Source organism: Vigna umbellata, chromosome 8 (assembly GCF_029865625.1).
Source record: "Vigna umbellata cultivar VRB3 chromosome 8, Vumbellata_1.0, whole genome shotgun sequence".
Classification (NCBI taxonomy): Eukaryota; Viridiplantae; Streptophyta; class Magnoliopsida; order Fabales; family Fabaceae; genus Vigna; species Vigna umbellata.
The window spans coordinates 33,019,332-33,035,033 of NC_142172.1; the positions used below are offsets into that span (position 1 = coordinate 33,019,332).

A 15,702-nucleotide genomic window follows, 5' to 3' on the forward strand; every position below is an offset into this window, starting at 1 on the left:
GTGATGATATCCAAGTGTGATAGTTGTAAAATGTGATGTTGATTATGTTATGCCATTTGTATGTTATTAGTTGTTTATTTTTTTGTATTTTGGAAGGATTAGAAATTGTCTAACCGGCTCTGCCAGATTCAATTTCTTGTTTCCCCAAACATTTTATTGCTTTCCTTATTTATTTTTATTGTATTTTGGAAGGATTAGAAGTTGTCTAACCGGCTCTGCCAGATTCAACTTCTTGTTTCCCCAAACTATTTATTGCTTTACTTATTTATTTTATTGCATTTTTGGAAGGATTAGAAGTTGTCTAACCGGCTCTGCCAGATTCAACTTCTTGTTTCCCCAGACATGTTATTGTTCTTGTTATTTAATTATATTGTATTTTTGGATGGATTAGAAGTTGTCTAACCGGCTCTGCCAGATTCAACTTCTTGTTTCCCCAAAAATTTCATTGTTTTATCTATTTTTTTTATTGCATCTTTCTGGAAGGATGAGAAGTTGTCTAACCGGCTCTGCCAGATTCAACTTCTTGATTCCCCTAAATTTTTATATTAATATTATTTTGATGGTAATGGGAGCTAATTATTTTTGTATGAATTTATTTTATAAAATATTTGCATATGAATGTTGAACTGGTGTGCTCTTGTGAAACTATTTTATAACTTTTATTATATTGGGTATGATAACTGAAACTGTGAAATTGTACATGTTGTGATGTGATGAATTTAATCTGTTTTGAATGAGTTTGTTGGCTGAAATTGATCTTGTTGGAAGGTCTGAAGTAAGGGTTCTGAAATAGCTTATATATGGATATTAAATAGATGTATAGATATTGTTTGAGGTTGCTATGAGAGGAAGTGAACACATTAAAATTTGGCATTTCAAATTTAGAGCATAAGAGAACATGGTAGATAATTTAAATAAATTAATTGTTAATTATTGAGGGCCTTTCTTTGTTGGTGGGATAGAGGAACCTTAAAAACCTGAGTTGGCACATCCCTGATCATAGAGCAGCCCTGGCCTGGTCCAGTCAGTTGTGACTAGTCATATGTGCTGGCGTCGAAGGTGAGTTTGATGCGTTCAGACATCTGGGTCCTCTCCGGTGACCAATTGGGGTAAAGAAAAATCTCTACTAGGATGAAAATAAAATAAAACAAGTTGATTGTAGATGCATAATATTATCATGGTAAAAATTTCATATATATTTTATTTATCATTACATTGAGCCCAAACTTTAATATGTAGTTCCTAAGATATGTTGATGTATTTTGGTTGATCCATGATCTTTGTTTGATGAAAATATGTTGAGTTATACTCGTTATGGGCAAAATGAGTTTATAATATGAAGCATCATATCTGGCAATATGTTTAATTTATTGATACCAAAACGGGTTATTATGAATTCATGATTAAAGAATGAACATGATTGAGTTAGGTGGATAAGAGGGTATGAATTGTTGGTTTTTATGAAATGTTGGAGTGGATATGAGAAATCATTACTTACGAAATGATGTTTACTACCGGGAGTAGTATGTTCGAGTTATACCATGAGAGTTTGGTATGAGCAAAGTAACACCTGAGGTTTATGAAAGCAGGCAGAAAGTGGTCTGACCATAAGGCTTTGACATAAACATATGATTCGTAAGTTTTATAGAAGCAGGCAGAGAGGGGTCTGACCATAAGGCTTCAGAAAGTAAGACATAGTATATAAGTGAGGCTTAAGGAAGCAGGTAGAGAGGGTCTGACCATAAGGCTTCATGAGTAAGCATGGTACACTTGTAAGATTTATGGAAATGAGAAAGATGATTTTGATAATGATGAATTAATGACATCGGAATAATGATATTTTATCAATTGCAGAAATACATGATTATAATATTTTTATTACAAGTTTAATGATTTTATGATATGGTTGGCTTACCCTTATTTGTTTGTACTATGATCATATAACTCATGTTATATGTGATTAGATAATGTTGCAGATGCGGTTGAAAAAGCTTAGAGATGAGAGAGATGCGGGGAAAAACTTTCAGGGATTTTTGTAAAAAGAATAAATTTATATTGGGAAGATTATGTTGTGTAAAACTTATAAGTTGAAATTTCAATGGTGAAGACTATATTGTTTAAAGTTTGTAAGTTTGCTATTGTACTTTGGAGTAATTGAAATAAAGTTTGATTGTTTATATGAGATATCAAATTAATTTAGTCTCTACTATCAGTAATACCCTTTAAAATATGTGGGTGTTACAACCACGAGTGCACGACCCGCTATAGCTCGACAATCATTCTAAGTCCGGACAGTCAAAGTCAGTGTGATGTTATGGGTGAAAGATTTAAGTGATGTGAATGAATAATATGCTTGTATGAATTTAATTGATTTGATGTATGATTAATTCTGTTTTAAACTAACTTACCCTGTTGTATGCTTGTGTTTTTGTATGATTCTGCTGTTTTTCTTTTGCGATGACCATCCTTTAGATGTGAGCAGCGGAAGAAGAGGTTTCCCTGGAGCAAACACTGGATGGAGGTGATGCTGCTGAGTAGTTGCTTTAGTTCAGTAGAGCTTGTATATAGTTTTAAGTAAACTTTAGTCTGTTTATAAAGTTTTAAATTTATAGTTGTTTTTGAATGACTGTAAAAATATCACTTTATACTTTAGATGGATAACTGTATTACTTTATCATATGCATGTTATTTTTCTTTAATATAGTTTACATTATATAGGGATGTTACAGTCTTCATCAGCAACAAAAAAATTCAAAATTAATTTAAAAAAAAGTCATATAAACTGTGTTCATGCCAATTTTTTTTTGTCAAAAATATAATTTCCGATACGTGTAATAGCCTCAACGCAATTGCCACTGGCGATGACAAGTGGGGAATGTAAGCGAGTAGCGTGAGAGAGTGGCTAGGTAAAAAACTCAAAACATGCATTATACGAAGGACTACACTTTCCAAATTTCAAAACCAACAACGCATATAAGATGTGATGGAACATAACATCACGTAGTGGGTAGCTTTAATTGCGATCAAGGTAAAGTATTTGTGCTTAACCCATATAAGACCTTTCAACTGTACCAATATGCAAGTGACATGATATACCACTTTTTATAGCCACCTTCTGACATGTGCATCGCATTATTATTTTCTGATCTATGCATGGGACCACAACACTACCATCACCATGGCAGAACACAGAATTTTATCTCCCCTGTTTCGTTAAGTGGTTTTACAAACTCATATGATTAGCAAAATCACAATATGTATGCTCTTACAAATCTCATTCTACATTCTATTTTGTAAATTTCTATAATAATCACAAAGTTGATTTTGAATCCTCAAAGGACTTAACATATCATTTAAAGGAAAATCTAGTTTTTTCTTTTAAATATATTATTGTTTATTTTCTATTCCAAAATTAGAAAAATGATCATTTATTCTAATCCCTATCCCATAACCTTAACCTTGGGAGCAGAGTGTGAGTGAGTGAGGGAGGGGATGGTCACACGTGTTCAAACAGGGACAGCTCAGAACTCAGTCTCACGGTCATTCTTGTCTTCCTCAATCAACTCCGTTTCTACTTACTCTCATTCTCTTTGTTCCAAATTCCGACAGCAAACAAGTCAACAACAACAACATCGTCTTCATCCATTTCACCAGATATTATTTACTCTCACGAAAGACGCAACTATGTTTCCCTCTCCACGCAACTCAATCATGCCTCTCACTAACTAAAAAACACTATCATACTCCTCCACCAAAACCATGTCGGACAATCTCCACGGTTCCGAAATCTCGCCCAGCACCTCCTCCACAAGTCTCGGCGAGTTACCGGAAATCGCCGCGATACGGCTTGGGATCGATCTCGTGTCGGCGGCCAGGCGAAATATCGCCTTCTTGAGTACCGTGGCCGATTCGGTATGGCTTCACCACACGTCCATTATGGTGGAGGCCATAAGAAGGTAAACTCTATGGAAAAAAGTTACCTCGCTTGTTTGTTTTGGTTTACTTAACTCATCTGACGGTGGAGCGGTTTTGCAGGTACCATGATTTCTGGATGCCGTTGATTGCTGATCTCACGCTTCCGGACTCTGCTCCTCCCGTAATTCTTCCTGCGCTTGACGTCCAATGGGTTTGGTTCTGTCACACTTTAAACCCCGTGAGTTCGTTTATCTTTTGTTTTCGTGAAAATTAAAGAAAAATAAAGTGAAGTAAATCAGTTTGTAATGTTGTTTACCGTTTTAGGTGAGTTACAGGGAGTACTGCGAGACGAGATTCTCGAAGCTGATAGGGAGGGCGGGAATTTTCGACGAAGAGAACCGAGAGTACGCGTTGATGCGATGCATTGAGATTTGGAGCAGCAGATACCCGTTGGAGTCGTTTGAGAACGAGGCGAGTTCGGATTCGCAGGATTCGGGTGGCGAGGTTGTTGGGGGGAGTTTGAAGGAGGGTGTGTTTAAGGAAGTTGAGAAGCAGAGGTTATTGTTGTGCTCCATGTTCGTTGAGCCGTACAGGTCTGAGGTTGTGTACTTGATTGCCGCCAGACAGCGATACAGGGCTTTCTTGTTTATGCTGCAGAGGTTCGCGCATGAGTTTTCTTCGCGTTTTGTTCCTGCTTCGGACATCCTCTTAATGTGGCTGACCCACCAGGTGTGTCTTTTTGTTGCGTTTCGTTCTCCTCTTAATTAAATGCTTTCACACTCAACATCTTAAGTCTTGATTTCTCACTCCCGGATGAAGTAACCACTAGAATGAAATTTATTTCGCTATTTGTTCTTTTGATGACTCAGCCTCAGTTAATTTTCTCAATTCCTCTTTCTGACTTTCTGCTATGTTCTTTCAATTGTTTTGCTTTTAACGGAGTAGAGCTACCCAACAGTGTATTTTGATGATTTGAAAGCATTAGCCGTAGAAAATGATCTGCTGAAGGTGGTAACTTTGTCTGAAACCCCGAAGGAAAAGGATTTTGAAGAAACCAAGAAATTGTGGGATAGGGCATTCAATCAACCTTATGAGAAAGCAGGTGGGGAGCTGCCTTTCACATTGGAAGGTGTTACCTCAATTAAATCCCCTGTCTATTGGGAAGAATCAAGCACAGATGTCAATACAAAATACAGATCCATGCTTCCAAGATTTTTACTTGAGGTCAATTTCTTACTCTCTTTCTCTGCTTCTATTGTTGTCTTTTTTTCTAGTATACTTGTCAGAATGTTGTGTACTGGATTCCTATTTTTCTTTCAAGTCTTTGTGGTAAATGACCTGAAGTTGTTTTTGTGCGGTTAATGTTAGGAAACACCATCATCAATTTTTGTGGTAGGAAAAGTGTAATCCTATAGCTACGTTCTTTTGCTTGAGTTTGCCTAAACAGGAAATTTGCTGTACAGTGTCACTCAGATGTTTTGGTTTGTAATATTTTCATACATGTATGATGAACTTACCGAAGCTTCTATGCAATAGAGTATAAGTGATGGTGTTGCAACCATATATAACAAATATTTCAAACAATCCCTGAAACAGAATATCATGGACAAACGTGACAGTATTGCACAAGAATGAAGTGCGGCTAATTTTTATCATGCAGGCCTGTGTGTTCGTGAGACTTAAGCAAAGAATAAAAACATTGCAGAAGGATATAAACCGTGATTTCCTACGCCTCAGAATAACAAGGTGTCATAGTGAACTAAAGCTAGATAAAGCCTTCTCCAATTTCACCGATGATTCATGGAAAAAAGCTTGGCACTTTTACTGTGAATTTGGAACCAAGGGAGTTATGCTTGAGTTTCGTCGTCATGGTGGTAAATGTCTGAGAGGAAGTAGCCTGCTGGACACGGTTTCATTCGGCTGGAATGATTTATTGAGAGCAGATTCTTTAACTTTGGAAAAGGAAATTAGTCAACAGGTGAATGTTTTTACATCAATAACTCCACCAGTTCAAGCACCGTACTTGTTGAAATGTGTACCTGATCGAGTCACTGACGATGCTGGGTCAATGATATCTGATGTCATTCTGAAAATGAGTAGTTATCGTCCACAGGAAGGGCGATGGTTGTCTCGCACGGTTCTCGATCATGCAGGGAGAGTGTGTTTTGTTGTTAGAATTAGGTGAAGTTCTTCAATTCTTCCAGTAAGATATAGTTGGCATGGTTTATAGCATTTTTTTACTAACTAAATGGCAAATGTTTGAACTACAGGGTAGCAGGAGGATTTTGGAGAAGAGGGATCGAAACTCCTTCAGCTGTTAAATGGGAAGATAGGATTATAGAGATACGTGAGGGCTCTTGGTCTTATGTTGCTGGTCCCATTGGTAGAGCCCCTGGTATGTTTTATGACATGTTACATAAATTTAATGACGATCAATGTGTTTGTGTTTGTGTTTGTCTTGTCTTATCTTCCTTGCAGAATTGATATTGGTCTGAATAATAAGAAAACCACAATTCTGCTTTCAAATGCCTTGTTCTCATACCTTATATCATTCATATTAGTCCGGATTCAAAAGTTGTCTGAAATATTGTCGTGTTTTGTTTCGATCTAGTAATATTTTCTAGTTTTGTTTGTCTAGTACAGAGAAGGTGGTGGCCACTGCAACGCCAAAGGAACCTACTGAACAATGTAAAGCTGCATGGAAGTTTTCAACTGGAGATGAGCTAACAATACAATGGGAGTCATCACAATCAGTGTCAGGTCTCACCTTTTGTTTGCTAAATCAAACCTCTCCAGAGTCATCGGTAGAGTGTCAACTTTCCTAAATGTTGTCATGAAACAAATGCAATTTTTTGCTTCCTAATTTGGCTAACACCCAAGTTTGCAATAAATAACCGCAGGTGCAGTTATTGAGAGGGAGGCAAATGCAATATGAAGTAAAGAAAACAAAGTCAAAGAGAAAAGGTGAAGACATGAGAATAGAGTTAGAGGAGAAAGAGATTGAGGAAGAGGAAGAGGAAGAGGAGGATTATTTTGTAACAGTAGTGCGTTTGACAGAAGAAAACCAAGATGGAAAAGCAACTGCACTTCTAAATTGGAGGCTATTGGTTGTTGAAGTATCGCCCGAAGAAGATGCAGTGCTGATGCTTCTCCTTTGCATTTCAATACTGAGAAGTGTATCAGAAATGAAGAAACAAGACGTGGGAGGGTTGTTGGTGAGAAGAAGATTAAAGGAAGCAAGGTTTGGAAGTAGAGATTGGGGTTCTGTGATACTTCATCCATGTTCATGGTCCTCATCCATTGATTCAACTTATCTTCAACCTTGGCATTGGCATGCTGGGGTTGTCATGAAATCTGATGCAGTAGATCAGCTAAAGAGGTATCCAACGTTACGTCAGTCACCAGGGGAAGGTACTGACATGTTGTACAAACAAAGCATTCTAAGTTAATCCTGTCTTCAATTCTAGCAAATACTATCTATTACTGTCATTGTTTACAAAATTTTAGCTTCTTCAAGTTCACATTTTTATTGGAATTCAAAACCCTGAGCCCCAAAAATTTGTTGGAGGATAACAATTTATATAAATATTGTAAAACCAGTTCAATAAAATGGTTTGTTTGTGGCTTGTGAGTACCTGCCTCCTTGCTGACCTTAGTTGTTTGCATGTATAAATTGTAATTTTATAATTTAATTATCAGTCATGTGATAACTCTTATGTCCAATTTCAACAATTACAACATCTTTTTTTACAATTCATTATCAATAAATTTTCAACTTCGTCACTAATATTTTAATAAAAAAAAAAAAACCACGGTGGAAGGTGCATATAAATTGGAGCTACTTAATAGGAATCAGAGAATGGAGGAACCGAGAGAGAAAGGAGCTGGTCACCGAATTTTGAAGTTCGTGAATTTTTTGTTTTTGTTTTCATGATTAAGTGTGAATTTCTTTTTATTATATTTCAAAATTGGATTAACCGTAATTTTTTTTTATATACTTTATTTATATGTACAAATTAAGTCTGATTTTAAATTTGGTAAAATTTTGATTTACATCTTTGTGTGCTCGGTATCACGATATTTAAGGTGCTGAATTCAATTTATTATCTCGTAGATAAAGAGTGGAAATAAACTAAATTAATTGAGAATGTCACGTGACTTACCCATATTATACTTAAAGAAAATATTTGGAGCTTAACATTGTAGAATTTAGCAATTAAAAATTAGGTTTAATACCTCTTTTGGACCCTCGAAAGGGGTAAATGTTCAATTGGGTCCTACTTTTTTTAGAAGTTCAATGTGGTCCCAAATTTTGTAAAAAGTGTGCAATCAAGTCCTTTTTATTTTTTAACGGAGCAGCTGACAGGGTGGACTGAAGTTAGCTACGTGACTGTGAGAGGGTGATACGTGCCTGTGTGAGGGTGATACGTGGCATTCATCTTGTTCTTGTCACCCAAAATGATCACGGCATTCAGGAATCATGTTATTTAGAAGGAATAGAATATGCTAGCCGAATTCCATACGCAAACATACAGAGATGAATCTATTGTTAGCAAACATATTGCTTGAGTTCCCCTCGTTCCAAGACCAAAGACCGCCGCTGAAGGAATAAACCAGAAGCTCCGTCCTTCGCCGCCGACGAACCAGGTCGAAGAAGTCGAACCATACCGCGAGGCCAGCCCTCCACCTGCAGAAAACCAGAACCAAAAACAAAAACCAAAACCCAGAGATCCAGCGGCCAACCTCGACGAAGTTTCGTTGATCTTCGCAAACTTGTCGCTCGAGACCCACCCCGCGAACCACCATCGAAACCCCAAGGGTCGCGCCTCTGCCGCTGTGTCGCTCACAAGCTCCGCCGCCGTGGACCACCCCAAAGCTGTCGCGAGTTGTCCCAACGTGAGAGAAAGGAAGCTGCCATATGGTTGCAGAGCAGCGCCGAAGGAGAAGAAGAGAAGGGAAAACTATATCTTTCCCTCACATGAGCGTGACGAAGCAGACATAAGAAGAAGAGGGTAGAAAGAAATTGGGATTTCCAATTTAGGGTTCATAATCCTTTCAGATTGGGAGTTTTCCCTCTTAATTCTAATTTTAATTAGGTTCCTAATTTTCAAATTTAGGATTTTTCGAATTAGGAAAACCACGTATTACCCTCTCACAGACACGGAGCTAACTTCAGTCCACCCTGTCAGCTGCTCCGTTAAAAAATTAACACCGTTTCCAAAAAGGACTTGATTGCACACTTTTTACAAAATTTGGGACCACATTGAACTTCTAAAAAAACGTAGGATCCAATTGAACATTTGCCCCCTTTCGAGGGACCAAAAGAGGTATTAAACCTAAAAATTATAACAAGTAAAGTTTCTGAAGATTATAATAATTATCTTAATTACATGTGTCAAAAAATTATTTATGACATAAAAAAAATTTAAATACTGATATTATTGTTAGAAAATAAAAGAATTTACTGACTAATAAAAGTTGTTTACACAAATTACTCTTATTTTATAATATTTTATATCATATTGAAAATTAAAAATCAATCATAAAAATATATCATATTTTATAAAGTCGTCAAAATTATATATATATTTCTAAAATTCAAAAACTATTTATTAATTATTTTTCATTAATTTTATAATCAATAATTTAATCATGTATTTATTTTAAAATGTTTTAAATGATAATGCTAGTGCTACTAATTTTACCGTATTAAAAAAATTAATAGTTTAATTTATCATTAATAAGTAGTTATTCCATCAAATGTAATAACATATAGTGATTAATAAAAGTATATTTAGTGAAATATAATAAATAAAAAAACCATACATTATTACCGATAAAATTTCTCTAACAAAATAATTCCAAATTATTTTACTATGTCTAAACATATTATAAAATAATATATATTCAATTTATCAAATTTATAAATATTACAAGATAAATGTATAATTAGTCTACCTAAGTTTTAACATATTTGTGAAATTATATGAAAATTATTATTAAGTGAAGATTTGTCTATTCTTTTGTTTTGTAAAATTAAAATCATGTCATATTAGTATAATTGAAAATAATACACAAGTATAATATCATATTAGTATAATTTTAGAGAAACTAAATGAGACAAACATTTTTATTAAAATTTATTCTATTAAAATATCATAATGTAACTAATTTAAAATACTTTCAAGCTTCACATACCAAGTTGTTTAAAAACTTGTTTACATAAATATAATAATAATAATTATTGCGATATTAAATTTTTTTGTAATATATTTAAATTGCATATTTAATTATATTTTAAAATATTAAATGCGTTTCATTACATGCAAAATAAATGAAATTTGATGAATAAGTTCATTAAAAATGGTTTATTTTATCTAGATATCTTATTGCAAATTTTGTTCTTAAAAACAAGTTGTTATGAATTTCACGCTACACCTTTAAAATATACTATATCATTTAAATAGTTTTAATTTGATTCTTGTAAATTTTTACTTACAAATTTTGTCTCATCTTAATGTTAAATTATCACGTAACAGACTCTTAAATATACTTGTAAACCTGTCAAATTAATATTTGAGTCATATTGGACTTCTAAAAAAATTTAATCAAACATAAAAATGTCAACTTCAGGTAGATATTTAGGAATAACATTTTATATTAAAATAAAATATGATTAGATATTATAGATAAATATTTTTTTCCTTTTAATATAATATTAAAATAAATAAAAAATCTTAGTTAATTTTTATTTTTATCGATTCATTTATTATTGGATCTTCTTCAATTCCATGTTTAATCCTTAAGGTGAGCGACTATATGAAAGATCCTACAATATTGATCATAGATAATATCAAATCATAATATATAATTGAAGATAAATCTTATATAGTAAGTCAATCTTATGGAGTTGAAGGTTTTAAATAGGACCATGATATGTTAACAACTTTTTGACAGTAGACTATGTGTCACTGTTTTATTGGTCCGTATATTTGAAATGGACTAATCACAAGCTACCACAGATTGTTGTCAAAAAAAGTTGTTAAAAAAACTTTTTCCTTTTCAATAAAATCTCATTATTGAATGATTATTGAACAACCCATTTAAATATTGTAAATCTCTCTTGTTTATATTTGATGTGACAAGATAAATTCAATTAATAATAAATTTCGCTACAATGTCATATTTTATAAATGAAAAATACATATTAATTTAATGAATTATTAAGAGATCTCTTATTATATTTCATTTATTATAAGACTTTTGTAAGATATAGAAAGTCTCTAAGAGTAGAAGTAGTATTTATAAATGGAACTTGATTATTTCATTATTAAAAAGGTCAAACTACAAATAAAAAAAATTAAAAAAATTACTATCTCTCTTAGAGTTACATTTTGCCTTTCCTCTATAGCATAGGAGTCTTAGATAAAATATTACAATACTACTAAATCAGAATCTTTAATCGAAATCTTTAATAGAGTAAATTTATCTTTTATTTTGGTTTGGAGTGATTTTGAAAATCTAATACATTGATATTAATATTTTGCAAATCTTTTAAATATATTTTAAAACATTAAAATAAGTGTCATAAGTGTATTATGAAGAGGGGGAAATCAGTTGAGAATCCAATTTCGAAAATATGCTTGTATATGTGACTTTTTTTTGGGTTCGAGATGAATCTCTATCCATATATGATCATTAGGATATATTTATAATTGAAATGAATTTTTTTTGTATAGATATAATATCATGTATGTATGAGGTAGAGTCTTTGAAACTTAGTTAAATTAAAATTTTAAGTGAAGATATTGGAAGTTAATTATTTTTATTCATTAATTATTATACTATATGATATATAATATCTTATGAATAGTAATGTTTGATTGTTTTGTAAAACTTTTGTGATATTGTGAATGAAATGATTATGATGGAAAAAGAGGACAAGTATATTAGTTTAAATAACTAGTGATACTGTATTTTGAAATATTAGTTAGAATTAATAGAACAAACTAATATAGCTATCAAATTTTCTATATTATACAGTGTCTAAGTCACCACTTGTGCTGATTTTAATTTATTTTTCGTGTTTTGTATGAATTTAAACACACTTATGAAAAATTTATAATAACTAAATTTCGTTTGGAGGAAGCTAATAAAGATATTTTTGAAATAATTATTTATTTAGTAGACAATGTCAACAATTGTGTAGATGATTTGTTAGTGATTATTGAACAAGTATAATCTATTTGTGACGATATCACCTAATAACTATTGACTTCTACGCACGTTGGAATTTAAACATGCCTTCCACTCACTAACTCAACCCTTTCTTCCTTCAGTGAAATCAAAGGTTATTTCTTTCTCACACGTCTTGCCTAATATCCTCGTGTTTGCTACCAATCAAGATACAAAAAGAACGTGGAAGTTGCACAGTTGATCATCGCGAGTATCCATTTTCTTAGCTTTTAATCAATCTAGGATGTATTTCTAAATTTTTAATCTATAATTAGTTTCTTTTATTCATGTTTCATAAGTAGCTTTCAAATGTATTCTAAAAAACCCATTTTCTTAATATACACTATGAAAGAGGATATAACTCTGGTCTGAGGAGGAAAAATATATATATATATATATATATATATATATATATATATATATATATATATATATATATATATTTACATGAAGAATAATACAGAGACTCAGATTTAAACTAAAATTTAACTTCATAATTATTTTAGAAAAATGGACCAGATTTTGTACCCAGAATTTAATGCAGCTAAATATAAATATACAAAAGCATAAGTCTCCACAGACATCAACACATTGCTATGGCAACAAAAATGAAGACCTGGACCACATTGTACACCCTTGTTTTCCTCTTCATTCTCTTCGTTTCTTCCTCTCATGTTGCTTTCTCCTTCTCAGATAGCACATGCAACACTACTCCCTACCCTGCATTCTGCAAAACCACTCTACCACCTCAATATTTATCCACACATGACCAATGCCGTTTCCTCCTTCACCAATCCTTATCAACAACAAAAACGCTTGCTGCATTGCTCTCTTCTTATCTCTCAAACAACTACGCCATTCCTAGTTCAACATTACACGCCCTTCAAGATTGCTTCAACCTTTCACAACTCAATATTGATTTCTTCTCCAATGTCCTCCAAGCCATTCAAAGCACCGTCACTGGCTATCAAGTCTACGACTTGCATACCTTGCTCAGTGCCACTTTAACCAATCAACAAACGTGCTTGAATGGTTTTAACGAGGTGACTCCCTTTCCTGTAGTTACTAATGCCTTGTCAAGTCCACTTTCCGATGCGATCAAACTATATAGCATATCTCTGGCCCTTTTCACCCGTGGTTGGGTTAGCGATGCCATGGAAGGATCAGCCACAGTTGAGACGATTGCTAATAGAAAGTTACTCCAAACAGGCGTTGACAATGTGGAGGTGAGGCAAAAGGTGGTGGTGAACCCTGATGGGTCTGGTGATTTCACCACCATAAATGATGCTGTGGCTGCTGCACCTGAAAACAGCGGCACCAACAACGGGTACCATGTAATCTATGTTGTCGCGGGGATTTACAATGAGTACGTGTCTATTCCTAAGAGCAAGCAGAACCTGATGTTGGTTGGAGATGGTATCAACCGCACCGTACTCACCGGCGATCGAAGCGTTGTCGATGGCTGGACCACTTTCCAATCTGCAACTTTTGGTAAGCTATGTTCGATTGCATATTATGTCACGTATTTTCTGCTTATGCATGCGCATTAATTTCCAGCACTGTATTAGAAATTAGAAATTGAGTTTGTGAGACTTCCAACACTTCCAACACGATCTCGTGCGTAAAAGTTAATCTGATATTATATTAGAATTGAATTTTAAACCTAATTCAATTTCACAAAACCGGCTTGTACCGGCTTGTACGGTGAAGTTTGCGTCTAACTTATATATATTATAAATTGACCTTATTTCTAGTATATGTGAACTTTCAATGCTTGATCTGACAAGGACGGAAATCAAGTTAGTAAGTTACATGCTGTCAAATTCAACATTAATACGAGTAACTATCTATAGTATGGCTACTAAAATTGTCATACATACATATATATAAAATATATATATTTGTGTCAAAGTTAGACTACTTTGTCTGCTACAACTGTGTTGTGTTGTTGTGCAGCTGTTGTTGGAAAAGGGTTTGTTGCCGTGAACATAACATTTCGTAACACTGCTGGGTCCAGCAAGCATCAAGCTGTGGCTGTGAGAAACGGGGCAGACATGTCTACGTTCTATAATTGCAGTTTTGAGGGTTACCAAGACACACTGTACGTACACTCCCTAAGGCAATTCTACAAACGCTGTGACATTTATGGCACAGTGGATTTTATATTCGGCAATGCAGCAACAGTATTCCAGGATTGTAGCATGTATCCAAGACTCCCTATGCAAAACCAGTTCAATGCAATCACCGCACAAGGCCGAACAGATCCAAACCAAAACACTGGAATCTCCATACAGAACTGCTGCATAATAGGAGCCAGAGAATTGGGTGATGCTACTAGCAACTATAATGGGATACAGACATATTTGGGTAGGCCTTGGAAGGAGTATTCTAGGACTGTTTACATAAAATCTTGCATGGATGGCCTAATTGATCCGAAGGGGTGGACAGAATGGTCAGGGGATTTTGCTTTGAGCACACTGTATTATGCAGAGTTTGCAAACTGGGGACCTGGTTCAAACACCAGCAATAGGGTCACATGGGAAGGTTACCATCTCATAGATGAAAACGATGCACTTGACTTCACGGTGAAGAAGTTTATTCAAGGTGATAAATGGCTACCCTCCACAGGAGTACCTTTCAACGCTGGGTTACAGTAATTTTTCTTTGGTGCAGCTTACACACTTCAACTTGTTTTGACTAAATTGATCGTATCAAGTGATGCCTGATGTAAATCTATAACCTTTATATTGTGAACGCATATTATGCATGTCAAGAAATTGAAAAAATAAATTAATCAAATGAGTTCTTAAGGAAAGTTTTGCCTTATTATTAATGGAAAAATGTATGAAACGCCCTGTTTGGTTTGAAAGAAGAGAGATTAAATATCTTAATTGTTAAAAAATCTCTCCCCTTAGTTCACAATGTGATGATGATATGAGTTAAAATATATTTAACACTATAACATTAGAGAAGAAAAATCATTTAATAAAAAAGTTAGGATACGTCGAAACATTTTTTAATTTCCTTTTATCAGGCTAGCTAAATTTTCTTGTTTTTGTTTGCCCGAACTAATAAATGACACATGGGTTAAATTGGTTCCCGCTGATTCATGAACAAAAGGAAAAGGAAATGGCGAAATGGCGTGAACAAAGATCTGCAAATGAGATGAAGGATTCAAAACAGGGCTGATGATGCTAAAATTATCAGAATCCAAGGTAAGAACAGAAACCTCAAATTGTTTCTATATATTGTGCGGTTTCTGAGCTTGATCAGTTTTAGAAAAAAAAGGATATTTTACTATTTTGAGCATAACCAAGTTCTGAACCACTATTTGATCTACATACAAAGGATTTTCTATTTTGGCCATACCGATCACAGAGATGCAAACTCCAAAAGGGTTTGACGGGGGATTGCCGCAGCCTCAGCGGGCCCTTTCTCTTCACTTCTCTGCGCGTCTCTTTCTGTTACACAACACGCGCAGGAACCAAAATAAAAAAACCACCGACAAGGTTTAATAACCTGTTTGGTTATTAGTAAAGTATGCGTTACGCT

The 15,702-nt window shown here is 34.2% G+C and overlaps 2 protein-coding genes across 4 annotated transcripts; both read left to right on the forward strand.

The window, feature by feature from the left end:
• The first annotated feature begins 3,398 nt into the window (after positions 1-3,398).
• Positions 3,399-7,549, forward strand: LOC124823225 (enolase (DUF1399)). Of its 3 annotated transcripts, XM_047295399.2 has the most exons (9): positions 3,399-3,956; positions 4,036-4,153; positions 4,240-4,644; positions 4,861-5,139; positions 5,576-5,893; positions 6,029-6,096; positions 6,186-6,310; positions 6,559-6,719; positions 6,816-7,549. In XM_047295399.2, exons 1-9 carry the CDS (start codon positions 3,760-3,762, stop codon positions 7,362-7,364), a joined length of 2,220 nt encoding a protein of 739 aa, XP_047151355.1. In that variant the 5' UTR covers positions 3,399-3,759; the 3' UTR covers positions 7,365-7,549. The 3 variants fall into 3 exon arrangements, with proteins under 3 accessions (XP_047151355.1, XP_047151354.1, XP_087953816.1); XM_047295398.2 differs by having other exon boundaries at positions 3,406-3,956; positions 5,576-6,096; XM_088097690.1 differs by lacking the exon at positions 3,399-3,956 and having other exon boundaries at positions 4,038-4,153; positions 4,251-4,644; positions 5,576-6,096.
• Positions 7,550-12,746: 5,197 nt separating this feature from the next.
• LOC124823226 (pectinesterase-like) lies at positions 12,747-14,965 on the forward strand. Its single transcript, XM_047295402.2, has 2 exons — positions 12,747-13,641; positions 14,107-14,965. The coding sequence occupies exons 1-2, from the start codon at positions 12,747-12,749 to the stop codon at positions 14,805-14,807; spliced, it is 1,596 nt and encodes a 531-aa protein (XP_047151358.1). The 3' UTR covers positions 14,808-14,965.
• Positions 14,966-15,702: the final 737 nt, after the last annotated feature.